The following is a 13,398-nucleotide window of genomic DNA, read 5'->3' on the forward strand; positions in this document are numbered from 1 at the left end:
TGATTCTTATTGCAGGTCACTGGATGGTTGGGTGAAGGGCAGTAAGGTAACTACGTATGAGGGGCTTTACAATCTGATTGCTTGGGAGTACTTTTACAGTTTATGTTTTCCAGAGCTGCGCCAACACCTGATTGACAGCAAGCTGACTGACCCCAGGAAGCTTGCGCAGGAAGCTGACCGCTGGGAGAGCACCAGGGTCCAAAAGAGGTATGGGGGAGATCACTCCAAGGGTGGGCAGGGTCCCTCTCAGAAGAAAGGGGGGGGTAAAGGTAAACAGGGGGAGTTCTCTAAAGTGCCCCAAACTGATTCCCAGGGTAAGGATTCCCAACCCCCCAGTGAGAAGAAGCCATGGTTCTCCAAAGGAAATCCAGTGGCAGGTGGTCCCCCACATAAGTGCTATGCATGTGACCAGGTGGGTCATGCAAGGGGGGCCCCAAATGCCCCAAAAGTACACCGGCAGCCACTGGTGCGCCGTCCCAGGGTTTGGCCAGTGTAGGGCTTGGAGAGGAGTTGGTTTCAGGTGGGTGGGAGCCAGCTGAGATGGCCCTTGTCTCACTAGGGAACAGTTAGATGGTCCAGAGAACCATCATGCCTGAGAACACTAAGAAGTAAAGGCAGTGGGTGACCATCAGTGGACAGAGGGTGGAGGCTCTGAGAGACACAGGAGCCAGTGTGACTACAGTGAGGAGTCAGCTGGTGTCTGAAGAGCAGATTGTTCCCCGGGTACTTCACCAAGTAGTTGCAGTGGACAACTCAGAGCGCCTGTGCAGAGTGGCGCAGGTTCCTTTTGAATGGGGGGTCTCAGGTCCCATGAAGGTTGCTGTGAGTTCAACCATGCCTGTTGATTGTTTGCTAGGCAATGACCTGGACGATTCCCCTGGGAAGGAGGTGGAACACAGGTCTCACTTGAAGATGTTGGGTCTGCCTGGGTGGGTATGCGTAGCCACCTGGTCAATGCAGCCCGTCAGGCTGGTCAAGAGCCCCTGGAGCCTGAAACAGTGGCCCAGGGGACTGCCAAGAAGAGAAAGGGCAGGGGGCATGGGAAACCGGCCCCAGAAGTTCCCACGGTTTGGGAGGAGGCGGAGCCTGAGGGTGACGCCCCAGGGGCCTACAAGGGAACAGGCGGCTGAACTGGGGGATGTCCCTGAGCTGTCGCAGTGGCAGCAGGAAGGGGGACCCACCAGGGAGGCATTCTATGAAGCACAGAAAACTAGCCCTACTCTATAGGCACTGCGGTGGCAGGCTGCAGCCTAGGCAGCTGGCGAGGAGCCAGGTACTCACCTGATCTATTGGGAGGATGGCTTCCTGTATAGTGAGCCTACGGTTCCTGAGCCTGGGTCAGCTCGTATGCTGGTGGTATCCCAGTGCTTCAGGACCTTCCTACTGGGGTTGGCTCATTATGTGCCTTTGGCAGGACATCTGGGGCAGGACAAGACCTAGAAGAGGCTTGTCTCCCACTTCTATTGGCCCCAGATGAGCAAGCATTCCGCTGCACACTGTAGGCCTTGCCCAACTTGCCAGGCAAGTGGAAAGAGTGGGGGGAAATGTAAAGCTCCCCTCCAACCTTTACCTGTGGTTAGTACTCCCTTTGAGAGGGTAGGTATTGACATTGTGGGGCCTCTGGACGCCAAGACAGCCTTGGGCAGCAGGTTCATCCTGGTCTTGGTGGACCATGCCACGCAGTACCCAGAAGCCGTTCCTCTGAGGTCAGTCACTTCTCCTGTGGTGGGTCGGGCACTGATGGGGTTTTTTACCCGCATGGGGTTCCCTAAAGAAGTGGTATCTGCTAGGGGTACCAACTTCATATCCACGTTATGAAGTCTTTGTGGAAAGTGTGTGGGGTGACCTACAAGTTCACTACACCTTACCACCCCCAAAGTAATGGTCTGGTTGAGAGATTTAACCATACCTTGAAAGGCATGATTCAGGGCCTGTCAGAGCCCTTGAGGCGGAAGTGGGACATCCTCTTTCCATGCCTTCTGTTCGCTTACAGGGAGGTGCCTCAAAAGGGACTTGGGTTTAGTCCCTTTGAGTTCATCTATGGCCACCCTGTGAGGGGACCATTGAGTCTGGTGATGGAGGATTTGGAGAAAGTTCCTAGTAAACCCCCCCCAGGATGTACTTAGCTGCATGTTGGCTTTGAGAAACCAGACGGCCCGCTTCAGGAGTCTCGCACAGGAGAACCTAGAAGCAAGCCAGGAGGATATGAAACAGTGGTATGACTGGAATGCCGCTCTGGTTGAGTTTCAACCTGGTCAGAAAGTGTGGGTGATGGCGCCAGTGGAGCCTAGGGAGCTCCAGGATAAGTGGACTGGGCCATTTGAGGTGGTGAAGCGCAAGAGTGAAGTTACCTACCTGGTGGACTTGCAGTCTCCACGAACCCTTTAAGGGTCCTGCATGTCAACCGCCTCAAGCCACACTTTGAGCGGACTGAACTGTCCATGTTCCTTGCGACAGATGATGGGGTGGAGGAGGAGAGTGAGCCTCTTCCTGACCTCCTGTCTGCAGGAGAAAAAGACGGGTCTGAGAAGGGAGTGATCCTCCCCCCCTCCCTGACTGAAGAGCAGCAGAGTGACTGTTGCCACGTGTTGGGACAGTATGCCTCACTGTTTTCCCTGATCCCAGGAGTCACACACTTGTGCACACATGATGTGGACACTGGGGACAGTACACCCATTAAACAAACATTTTGCAGGGTGACTGACAGGGTCAGGACTTGCATTAAGGATGAAGTATCCAAAATGCTAACCCTAGGGGTTATTGAGCACTCCAGCCGTCTTTGGGCCTGCCCAGTGGTATTGGTCCCAAAGGCTGCTGCACCTGGTGCCACTCCAGAACTCAGGTTCTGCGTGGATTACCGGGGCCTCAATGCGGTCAGCAAGACTGACGCACACCCCACCCCTGAGCTGATGAGCTCATTGACCGGTTGGGAGCTGCCACGTACCTCAGTGTGTTTGACTTAACATCTGGGAACTGGCAGATTGCCTTAACTGAGGGGGCCAAGGAGAGGTCAGCATTCTCTACCCCAGATGGACACTTTCAGTTTAAAGTCATGCCATTTGGGATGAAGAATGCCCCTGCCACCTTTCAGAGGTTGGTGAACCAGGTGTTGGCTGGGTTGGATGAGTTCAGTGCTGCCTACCTGGATGACATTGCTGTGTTTAGTTCCACATGGGAAGAACACCTTCAACACCTCTGGACAGTGTTAGAGGCCCTGCAGAAGGCAGGCCTCACTAATAAAGCAAGCAAGTGTCAAATAGGGCAGGGTTCTGTGGTGTACTTAGGACAACAGGTGGGGAATGGCCAGGTGGCACCCCTGCAGCCTAAGATCTATACCATTCTGGCTTGGGAGCCTCCCAAGACCCAGACTGAAGTGAAAGCCTTCTTAGGTCTCACAGGATACTACAGGAGGTTTGCCAAGGGATATGGTACCATTGTTATCCCATTGACTGAGTTGACTTCTAAGACGTAACGCAGGAAGGTGATCTGGACAGAGGCTTGCCAGACCGCTTTTGATGCCCTGAAGGCTGCCATGTGCACAGCACCTGACTACTCCAAGGTGTTTGTTGTGCAAACAGACGCCTCAGAGCATGGTATTGGAGCAGTACTCTCACAGCTTAATGAAGAGGGCCTAGATCAACCCGTAGCCTTTATTAGCAGGAGGTTACTTCCCAGGGAACGTAGGTGAAGCGTTTGCTGTGGTCTGGGCGCTGAAGAAGCTAAGACCCTACTTGTTTGGGACTCACTTACGGGTTCAGACCGTCCACAGGCCCTTCAGATGGTTAATGCAGATGAGGGGTGAGAATCCAAAACTGTTGAGGTGGTCCATTTCCCTACGGGGGATGGACTTTAAGGTCGAACACCGTCCTGGTACAGAACACGCCAGTGCTGATGGTCTGTCCAGGTTCTTCCGCCTTAGTGATGTGAACTCCCATGAGGTTGGGTAGTGCTCCCCACTTTCAGCTAGGGGGGACACGTGTTAGACTTTTCATCCTTGACGTGGTCTCTCTTAACTTTTTTGCATCTGTTTCCCAGGTTTTTGATGTGTGCTGGACTCTGTTTTTGCTGTTTTTGTTACTCTGGGCACTTTACCACTGCTAACCAGAGTCAAAGTGCAAGTGCTCCTATCCAAAATGTATATGTAATTGGTTCATCCATGATCAGCATATTTGATTTACTAGTAAGTCCCTAGTACAGTGTACTAGAGGTCCCCAGGGCCTGTAAAATAAATGCTACTAGTGGGCCTGCAGCACTGGTTGTGCCACCCACATAAGTAGCTCTGTAATCATGTCTCAGACCTGCCACTGCAGTGTCTGTGTGTGCAGGTGTAACTGTAAATTCGACTTGGCAAGTGTACCCACTTGCCAGGCCTAAACCTTCCCTTTTCTTACATGTAAGGCACCCCTAGAGTAGGCCCTAGGTAGCCCCCAGGGCAGGGTACAGTGTATGGTTAAGGTAGGACATATAGTAATGTGTTTTATATGTCCCGGTAGTGAAATACTGCTAAATTCGTTTTTCACTGTTGCAAGGCATGTCCTTCTCATAGGTTAACATTGGGTCTACCTTTAAAAATGATTAAAGTGTAGATTCACTTTGGGAGCGGATAGACATGTGGACTTTGGGGTCTTTTGAGCTCACAATTTAAAAATACATCTTTTAGTAAAGTTGATTTTAAGATTGTGTGTTTGAAAATGCCACTTTTAGAAAGTGGGCACTTCCATGCTTAAACCATTTTTGTGACTCTGCCTGTTTGTGGATTCCCTGTCTGAGTCAGTTTGACAGTTGGGCTGGTTGCACCTCTCCCTAGACAGTGAAACAAAGGGAGCTGGGGTGTAGTCGGTATTTCCTGATGAGCCATCTGTGCTAGGAGAGAGGGGAGGAGTGGTCATGCACACCTGAAAGGGCTGTGCCTGCCCTCACACAATGCAGTCTCCAACCCCCTGGTGTGTGTCTGGGGCCTGGCCTGGGCAAGGCAGGATTTCACAAACAAGAGAGACTTTGCTTTGAAGTAGGCCTACTTCAAAGGGAAAAATGGGTATAAGAAGGGCACCCAAAACCACAGACTTTAGAACACTTCTGGAAACCAAGAGGAACCTCTGCCTGGAGAATAGCTGAAGAGCTGAGGAAGAAGAGCTGCCCTGCCTGTGACTGTGCTTGGTGGAGCTAACCTGCAGTTGCTGCTACTGCCTGTGCTAGAGGACAAAGACTGGACTTTGTGTTGCCTTCCTTCTTGTGAAGATCTCCAAGGGCTTGATTAAGAGCTTGCCTCCTGTTGTTTGAAGTCTCAGGGACTCCAAAGACTTCTCTCTGCCAGCACCTTGAGTCTGTGGAGAGACTCCTACTCTGCCAAGTGGTGTCCATCCAGTTCCTGGGACCATGAAAGGAGAAGCTGGCAGTCCAAAAGTGAGAAATCCATGCAAAAAAACGCCGTGCAGGAAAAAGATTGACGGGACTCCGATCTGCGGCTGAAAAATCGATGTGCCGCCGGCTTCGCGGCTGAAAATCAACGCTCGCTGGCAATGCAACCTGAAGATCGACGCCCGGGGCTGCAGAAACGATGCACAGCATCTCTGACGGAGGCTGGTGAGATCGCAACCCGCGCTGCATGGTTTTCAGATCATCATGCGGTTGGATTTCCACTGGGCGTGTAGAAACGACGCAAGGCAAGCCTGGACCGGAGAGTGCTGACCGGATCGATGCATCGCTCTCCTGCGGAGAGAAAAAACAACGCACACCGACCCGACGAAAGGAGAAACGCCGCAAGGTCTCGCCCGTGAGTGAAATCAACGCATCGCAAGCCCTTTTTGACGCACACTCACCCATGCAGGGTTATTTTTGACGCGCCCAAGGTGCATGTTCACGCTAACAGTGTTAGTGTGTGTTTAAAATTACATGATGACTCTTTTTGAATTTTTTGTGATAACTTGAAATGTGTATTGTGGATTTTTGTTGTTTTGGTCTTGTTTTGTTTAGATAAATATTTTCTGTTGTGTCATTTTGTAGTGTTGTCATTAAGTTACTGTGTGTGTTGGTACAAATACTTTACACTTAGCGCTCTGAAGTTAAGCCTACTGCTCGTGCCAAGCTACCAAGGGGGTAAACAGGGGTTAGCTGAAGGTAATTCTCTTTTACCCTGACTAGAGTGAGGATCCTTGCTTGGACCGGGGGTTACCTGACTGTCAACCAAAGACCCCATTTCTAACAGTATCATTTGTGCTTGAAAATTATTTTCATTTGTATTTCGTATTTGTTTTTCATATTTATAAAGTGCATTCCGGCCAAGGCATCAAAGCGCTAAGCAACAGGAGGGAGTAGAAAGGACAGAAGAAGGAGAAAAAGAATTAGCCACAGCTACCATGAAAAGAGCTAAGTTTTTAGCATCTTTCTGAAGGCTAGGAAATTATGTTCTTTCCTCATCATCAAGGGAAGCATATTCCAATATTTAGCAACGGCCGCCATGAATGCCTTGTCACCCCATCTAGCCTTCCAGGTCAGCGGAACATGAACCAGGTTGGAGCCTGTAGATCTAAGCTGACAGCTTGGGATGTACCAATGAAGCCCCAATGACAGGTGTTCAGGGCTGCTCATGTATAAACTTGATGTGTTAGGCATATTGTCTTAAAAGTAATAAGTTTCATGACAGGTAACCAATGTAGTTGTATCAAACTAGCACTGGCCGAAACTACAGGGAAGATTAAGTAATAGACGAGCAGCAGTATTCTGGATGAGTTGAAGTTTGCTAAGTGAAAGCTTATCAATATTAAGCAATACATTTTGGAGATTACCAAGGCAAGGGACACCATCATTATAAGCTCCTCTTGTAAATAAGGAAAGATTTTTTTTTCAATGTTTCAATATCCAGAAACAGGTTTTATTGATGTAATTAACTTGTGGCTTAAAGGACAGGGCAGTGTCAAAAATGACCCCCAGATTCTTAGTAGAGCTAATGGGGCAGGTAAGTCTCCACACTCTCATGGCCACCATAGTAAGCTCCATAAATTCCTGCTAGAACTAAAAAGTAGAATCTCAGTTTTATCGCTGTTCATTTTGAGCCAATTCAGGTCCATACGTTGATGGAAACGGTCAGCGGCTTCTTCCCAATTCTTATGTACAGGAATGATTAATTGAGTATCATCCACATAAGAGGTGACCAGAAAGCCAAAAGAACGAATAAGTCTGGCCAATGGTGCTATGTACAAATTAAAAAGGGTGGGGCTAAGCGAGGAACCCTAAGGAACCCCGCACAGTAACTGATATGAGGGTGCCTTAAAATCTCAACAAGTTACTATGGTGGATCTGTCTTCTAAAAAAGACTTCAGAGTACATAGAGCTGTACCTCTAATACCCACCTGATGCAGGTGATGCGTCATGATTTGGGGAGAAATGGTGTCAAAAGCTGCTGACAAGTCTAAAAGCACTAAGATGGCACCAACTCCCTCATCAGCTAGTTTTCAAATAGTATTTTATGTAGTAATGAGGGGGATTCTGTGCTATGGTTCTTTCTGAAACCATGTTGAGTAGGATCTAGACTACCTGAATCTTGGAGAAACTTGGCCAATTCTTCATTAATATGTTTTTCAAAGATCTTAGACTGAAAAGGCAGCAGAGCAATAGGCCTCAGATTCTTGAAATCATTTGCTTTGCCATCTAATTTCTTTTTCAAGGGGATCACCGTTGCTTCCTTCCATAAGGTAAGATAAACACCCGTAGTCAGGACCTCCTGAAATATTGGGGCAAGGGCTGAGGAAGTTCGGGGACAAGCTGTAAAATATGGGATGGACAAGGGTTGCTGGGAGAGCCAGATTTAATCGTTATTATAAGCTCTTTGATCCTCTCTGAACATAGTAGCTGAAAGTTCATCAGCATAGGGCTATCATCCTTTATAAGACTGTTCAAAGATTCATATAAATTACATGTTTCTACAGATTGTAGAAAGCCAGCATGTATTTGCAAAATTTTGCTTTAAAAAAAGATTGCCACCTTATTGGAAAAGTCTTGAGAATTCTCAATAGGGATGACAGGAGTTATAAGAGAATGTACTACTCTGAAAAGTTCTCTTGGAGTATTAGTTGCTTCTTTAATTTTACATGAATAGTACTCGATTTTGGCAATGTTAATTGTGTTTTTATAAAGACTAAGGGTAGCTCTAAGCTTTGCCTTTTCCATGGGATTAGGATCTAACCGAGGTGGTTTGAATGGGGCCAGCTGATCAATAGCTATTCTGATCCCCTAGTGAAATCTGTCTGGAGCCAATAGAGGGAGTTCATCTGCAGCTTTCCAACCTGAGACCAGGGCAGGTCTTCCTTGTTACTCCTTAATACCATTCCAGTGCCTGACTGGCTTCCAGGGAGAGCTAGCTGCTTGAATTGCAGAGAAATTTGTCAACCTAAAAGTGAGGAGATGATGATCAGTCCAGTCCAACGCCCTATTGTCTAACAAAACAAAGCGTATTTTTGCTCAGGGTGATTAGTGATTTGTCTTCACATGATATACACTTGGGAGAATATTGTGGGTTTCTGGTTGTTACAACACTTGGTGATTTGTAAAGTTAAGAGACTATGAGGATTTTGTTTTATTGTTAGACATGCACATGGGTGATATTTTTACAATCTTACTGATGTTCTATTCACGATATAATATGAGCACTATTTATTCATTTACTTATTAGGGGTAAAATAACGCTTTTAGCAAACAAGGATAATTGACTACAAGGTGAAAAGGTTTTTTGTTTTGCTAAAACGATGGTGAAAAATAGTATCGTAGTATATGATTTCTAGCCCTGATGAAACATGTTGGCTGGAACATGATTGACCGAAATGAAACAACTGAATGGCTAAGACCAAGATCATCGAATAAAGAAGACCTTGAATAATTATTAGACTTTGTGTTTGATTTGAATATCTACTTTCAAGATATAATAGTGTACTGGAGGCAAACAGTTGTACATTGGAGGAGTTGGTGTATAGAGTCTTTGATTATGATATTAGTCTTTATTGGGGATGTGTTCAGGATCCAGATATGAGTTGGATATAAGTTTCATTTTGTGTGGGGCACTAGATTTGTTAAAGGTATTTCTGGTGAGTGCTGGTAATGGGAAAGGGATGGAGTATGCTAGCGGTGGATCTATATGACTGGTCACCACTGTTTGAATGTGTTTTGGGGTATATTTTTGGAGGAGAGTACGTGTACTTGGCATGTGTTGTGGGTCTGCGGTAAAAGTCATTTAACCCTGTGTGCTCAAGTAACTTATCACTCTTTACAAAGCTTTAACTGGCTTGGCTCATATGTCACCACTACACACAACGTATACTATACAAGATACTATACAACATGCAACATGCAGTAAGGGGCCTTGGGGCATTCCTTTCACCCGCTGACGTCGCATGGCATTTCGGGGATGGTTAAATTTTTCAGCACATCGAGTCTGAAGCAGTGATGGGGCAAAAGTAATTCCTTTTCGTGTTTTTCGTTTACAGTATGACACATTTTACATTTGTATTGTTTATGTGTGCTTCTTCCAGCACTGGCAGCATGATAGGTTTTCTGAAGGCAAAGTCGTTTTTTCTTTTAGTATGAAGCACAGCTTTCACGCACTCCCACAACAGGGCACATAGATAATAGATCTATATATCTCATCATTGAACAGGCATGGAGCACTCTCATTTGATTAAAATGGGAATCCCCTCTCCAGACGTGGGCAGCATGCGATTATGCTAATGTAGCGTTAGATGGAGAGATAATGAAGTGAGAGTGTTGCTGACTGTTCAGTTTTGAGAAATAGGTTTTCTGTTCCTTTTTTAAAAAAAATCCAGTTGCTACTGTGCTTCAGAATCTAGCGTGTCAAGGTGCTCTTTCCTACCGTCTCTACTCCTTTCCATAGTCTCGGCCGCTTCTTCTCCATCTAGCCCACTCCTCACCATTTCTGAGCACCCAACAAATTCCCTCATGTTGTCCCCCACCGCTGGCTGTGTTTGCAAAACTATCACGTCTGACCAGAAAGAGCGGGTACCTGGCCGCTCATTAAACTTGCAGACCTCTCTGCTTCCCCGGTAATGCTGACGGGCCGCTCCATGCTGGTGAGAGCCCTGCTCCCCTCTGTGGGGGCTGCTGGTATCAGTGAACGAGCAGGTAAAAGCCCAGCCCTACATTCCTTGTCGCCCTTGACACTCTGTTCAACACTCCCTGGCAGGCAAATTCCAACTGTCTTGCTGCTGCCATCCCTCTTACTCCTGCGTCACCCACCTGCATGGCCGTGCACGACCTCGGAAGGCCACAGCAAGAGCCGCAGTATGAATTGCCACTCTGGACAACACCACGTCTTCATGCCCTCACAACAGCATTTGCACAATGCAGAGTTATGAGCTGGATGGGGACCACAGACCAGAGTCAACCTGCCAGGCCTAAGGATTAGCAGCATCTGCAGACCCACTGTGCACTGCGGATATTGTCTCTGGTCTGCATGTGGTCCGTTTGGCAACAGAGAGTGGTCACCGGATTGCTCGTCGTGGGAGAGAGCCACCGCCCGAGGACTGCAGTGAAGGCAGCTGCGGGACAGAGGCTCCGCATCCAGTGACCTCTGACCTCAAGAACAAGGAGAATCAGGACATCTCTTTGGCACACGCCCTCCACACTCGCTGATGTGTGTCTTTTTAAAATAAGATCTGTATTGGTGCTTTCCAGTACAGGAGTGCAAACCGCAGTTCTAGAATAGACATAATGGCATCTGAGAGGAGGCCTGGGCATACAGGGAGTGCAGAATTATTAGGCAAGTTGTATTTTTGAGGAATAATTTTATTATTGAACAACAACCATGTTCTCAATGAACACAAAAAACTCATTAATATCAAAGCTGAATATTTTTGGAAGTAGTTTTTAGTTTGTTTTTAGTTTTAGCTATGTTAGGGGGATATCTGTGTGTGCAGGTGACTATTACTGTGCATAATTATTAGGCAACTTAACAAAAAAAAAGATATGCCCATTTCAATTATTTATTATTACCAGTGAAACCAATATAACATCTCAACATTCACAAATATACATTTCTGACATTCAAAAACAAAACAAAAACAAATCAGTGACCAATATAGCCACCTTTCTTTGCAATGACACTCAAAAGCCTTCCATCCATGGATTCTGTCAGTGTTTTGATCTGTTCACCATCAACATTGCGTGCAGCAGCAACCACAGCCTCCCAGACACTGTTCAGAGAGGTGTACTGTTTTCCCTCCTTGTAAATCTCACATTTGATGATGGACCACAGGTTCTCAATGGGGTTCAGATCAGGTGAACAAGGAGGCCATGTCATTAGATTTCCTTCTTTTATACCCTTTCTTGCCAGCCACGCTGTGGAGTACTTGGACGCGTGTGATGGAGCATTGTCCTGCATGAAAACCATGTTTTTCTTGAAGGATGCAGACTTCTTCCTGTACCACTGCTTGAAGAAGGTGTCTTCCAGGAACTGGCAGTAGGACTGGGAGTTGAGCTTGACTCCATCCTCAACCCGAAAAGGCCCCACAAGCTCATCTTTGATGATACCAGCCCAAACCAGTACTCCACCTCCACCTTGCTGGCGTCTGAGTCGGACTGGAGCTCTCTGCCCTTTACCAATCCAGCCACGGGCCCATCCATCTGGCCCATCAAGACTCACTCTCATTTCATCAGTCCATAAAACCTTAGAAAAATCAGTCTTGAGATATTTCTTGGCCCAGTCTTGACGTTTCAGCTTGTGTGTCTTGTTCAGTGGTGGTCGTCTTTCAGCCTTTCTTACCTTGGCCATGTCTCTGAGTATTGCACACCTTGTGCTTTTGGGCACTCCAGTGATGTTGCAGCTCTGAAATATGGCCAAACTGGTGGCAAGTGGCATCGTGGCAGCTGCACGCTTGACTTTTCTCAGTTCATGGGCAGTTATTTTGCGCCTTGGTTTTTCCACACGCTTCTTGCGACCCTGTTGACTATTTTGAATGAAACGCTTGATTGTTCGATGATCACGCTTCAGAAGCTTTGCAATTTTAAGAGTGCTGCATCCCTCTGCAAGATATCTCACTATTTTTGACTTTTCTGAGCCTGTCAAGTCCTTCTTTTGACCCATTTTGCCAAAGGAAAGGAAGTTGCCTAATAATTATGCACACCTGATATAGGGTGTTGATGTCATTAGACCACACCCCTTCTCATTACAGAGATGCACATCACCTAATATGCTTAATTGGTAGTAGGCTTTCGAGCCTATACAGCTTGGAGTAAGACAACATGCATAAAGAGGATGATGTGGTCAAAATACTCATTTGCCTAATAATTCTGCACTCCCTGTATCTTCTGCTTTCAAGGGGTGGGACACCTAATAAGTGGTGTTTAATGTGGTGCTGTGGGGAGTTGTTCTGTTAAGTAGGTAGATCACTGACTGCAGTTCCGCTGGCAGCCCTTGCAGGATGAAGCTGATGCCCATGGTTCGTTCTAATAGCTAACTCACAACTCCTGAAACGCACACTCTGCACATGCTAAGCGAATAGTACAGATTACAGAGAAAACTGCTATGCACATACTTTGTGGGGAAAGGGAAATGCAGCAATGGAAGCTTTTTGAAACAGCTGTAATGTTACAAACTAAGGGCAGATCTTACCAGTGCTTTGCACATGACATTCCCTGACACATTTGCGTCACAGGGATCAAAAGACCATTTACTGCACATGACCTCATCTTCTGCACAGGTCGTCACTTAACTCAGTCACTGCTCGCTGGTCATGCCTGCTTATCTGATACTGCACAGTGCATCGCCTCACCCTACAATTCAAAAGTCAACGCAGAACTTGTCAACTGCATGGCAAACACTGTCAAAGTCAATGGGCCAGGCTTATAACTTAAAATGCAAGGCAGGGCTGTTAGCTTTGCCAAAGCTTACTTGTAAAATAGAGTAACATCCAAGATGCACGCTCATCAGTGTTATCTTCTTAGCTTAGCAAGAGTTCACTGTTATCCTATGAAACGTCATTTGAGGCATCATCTTATACTCATCCCTGTCAAGCAAATCTTTAAGACTCATCCTGCTCCTGCGTTTTAGAAAAGAGCTCGACATACTTACCAAGCGGGTAATATCTGTTATGCAAATGATTCCATAAGAAACGTCCATCGGCCAATCCGATTAAAATCACATGGCTTCCATTTGGGAGATGAGTATTCAGGTATTCCAGGGCCTGCATGACATTACTGTGCATCTCCCCCGGTGTCGTCATATGTGTTATTGTGTCAGGATTCCTTTAAACAGGGAAAACAAATCAAAATATGGTAATCATTTACTCAAGCTGTATTTAGTAGTAAAGACAGTAAACACATCTTTAGCAGAAATCAAACCATTAATCACATTTCACCTTTGGCACTTTAGATTTTGAGTGATCTTATCAGGCT

The 13,398-nt window shown here is 46.7% G+C and overlaps 1 protein-coding gene across 2 annotated transcripts in view; it reads right to left on the minus strand.

The window, feature by feature from the left end:
• Positions 1-13,398, minus strand: part of AOAH (acyloxyacyl hydrolase) — an 845,303-nt gene that overhangs the window by 276,126 nt on the left and 555,779 nt on the right. For both annotated transcript variants that reach the window (XM_069215577.1, XM_069215569.1), the window contains exon 16: positions 13,076-13,248. In XM_069215577.1, coding sequence (XP_069071678.1) covers positions 13,076-13,248 — 173 coding nt within the window. The remainder of the gene's footprint in view (positions 1-13,075; positions 13,249-13,398) is intronic.

This window comes from Pleurodeles waltl, chromosome 2_1, assembly GCF_031143425.1.
Source record: "Pleurodeles waltl isolate 20211129_DDA chromosome 2_1, aPleWal1.hap1.20221129, whole genome shotgun sequence".
Taxonomy (NCBI): Eukaryota; Metazoa; Chordata; class Amphibia; order Caudata; family Salamandridae; genus Pleurodeles; species Pleurodeles waltl.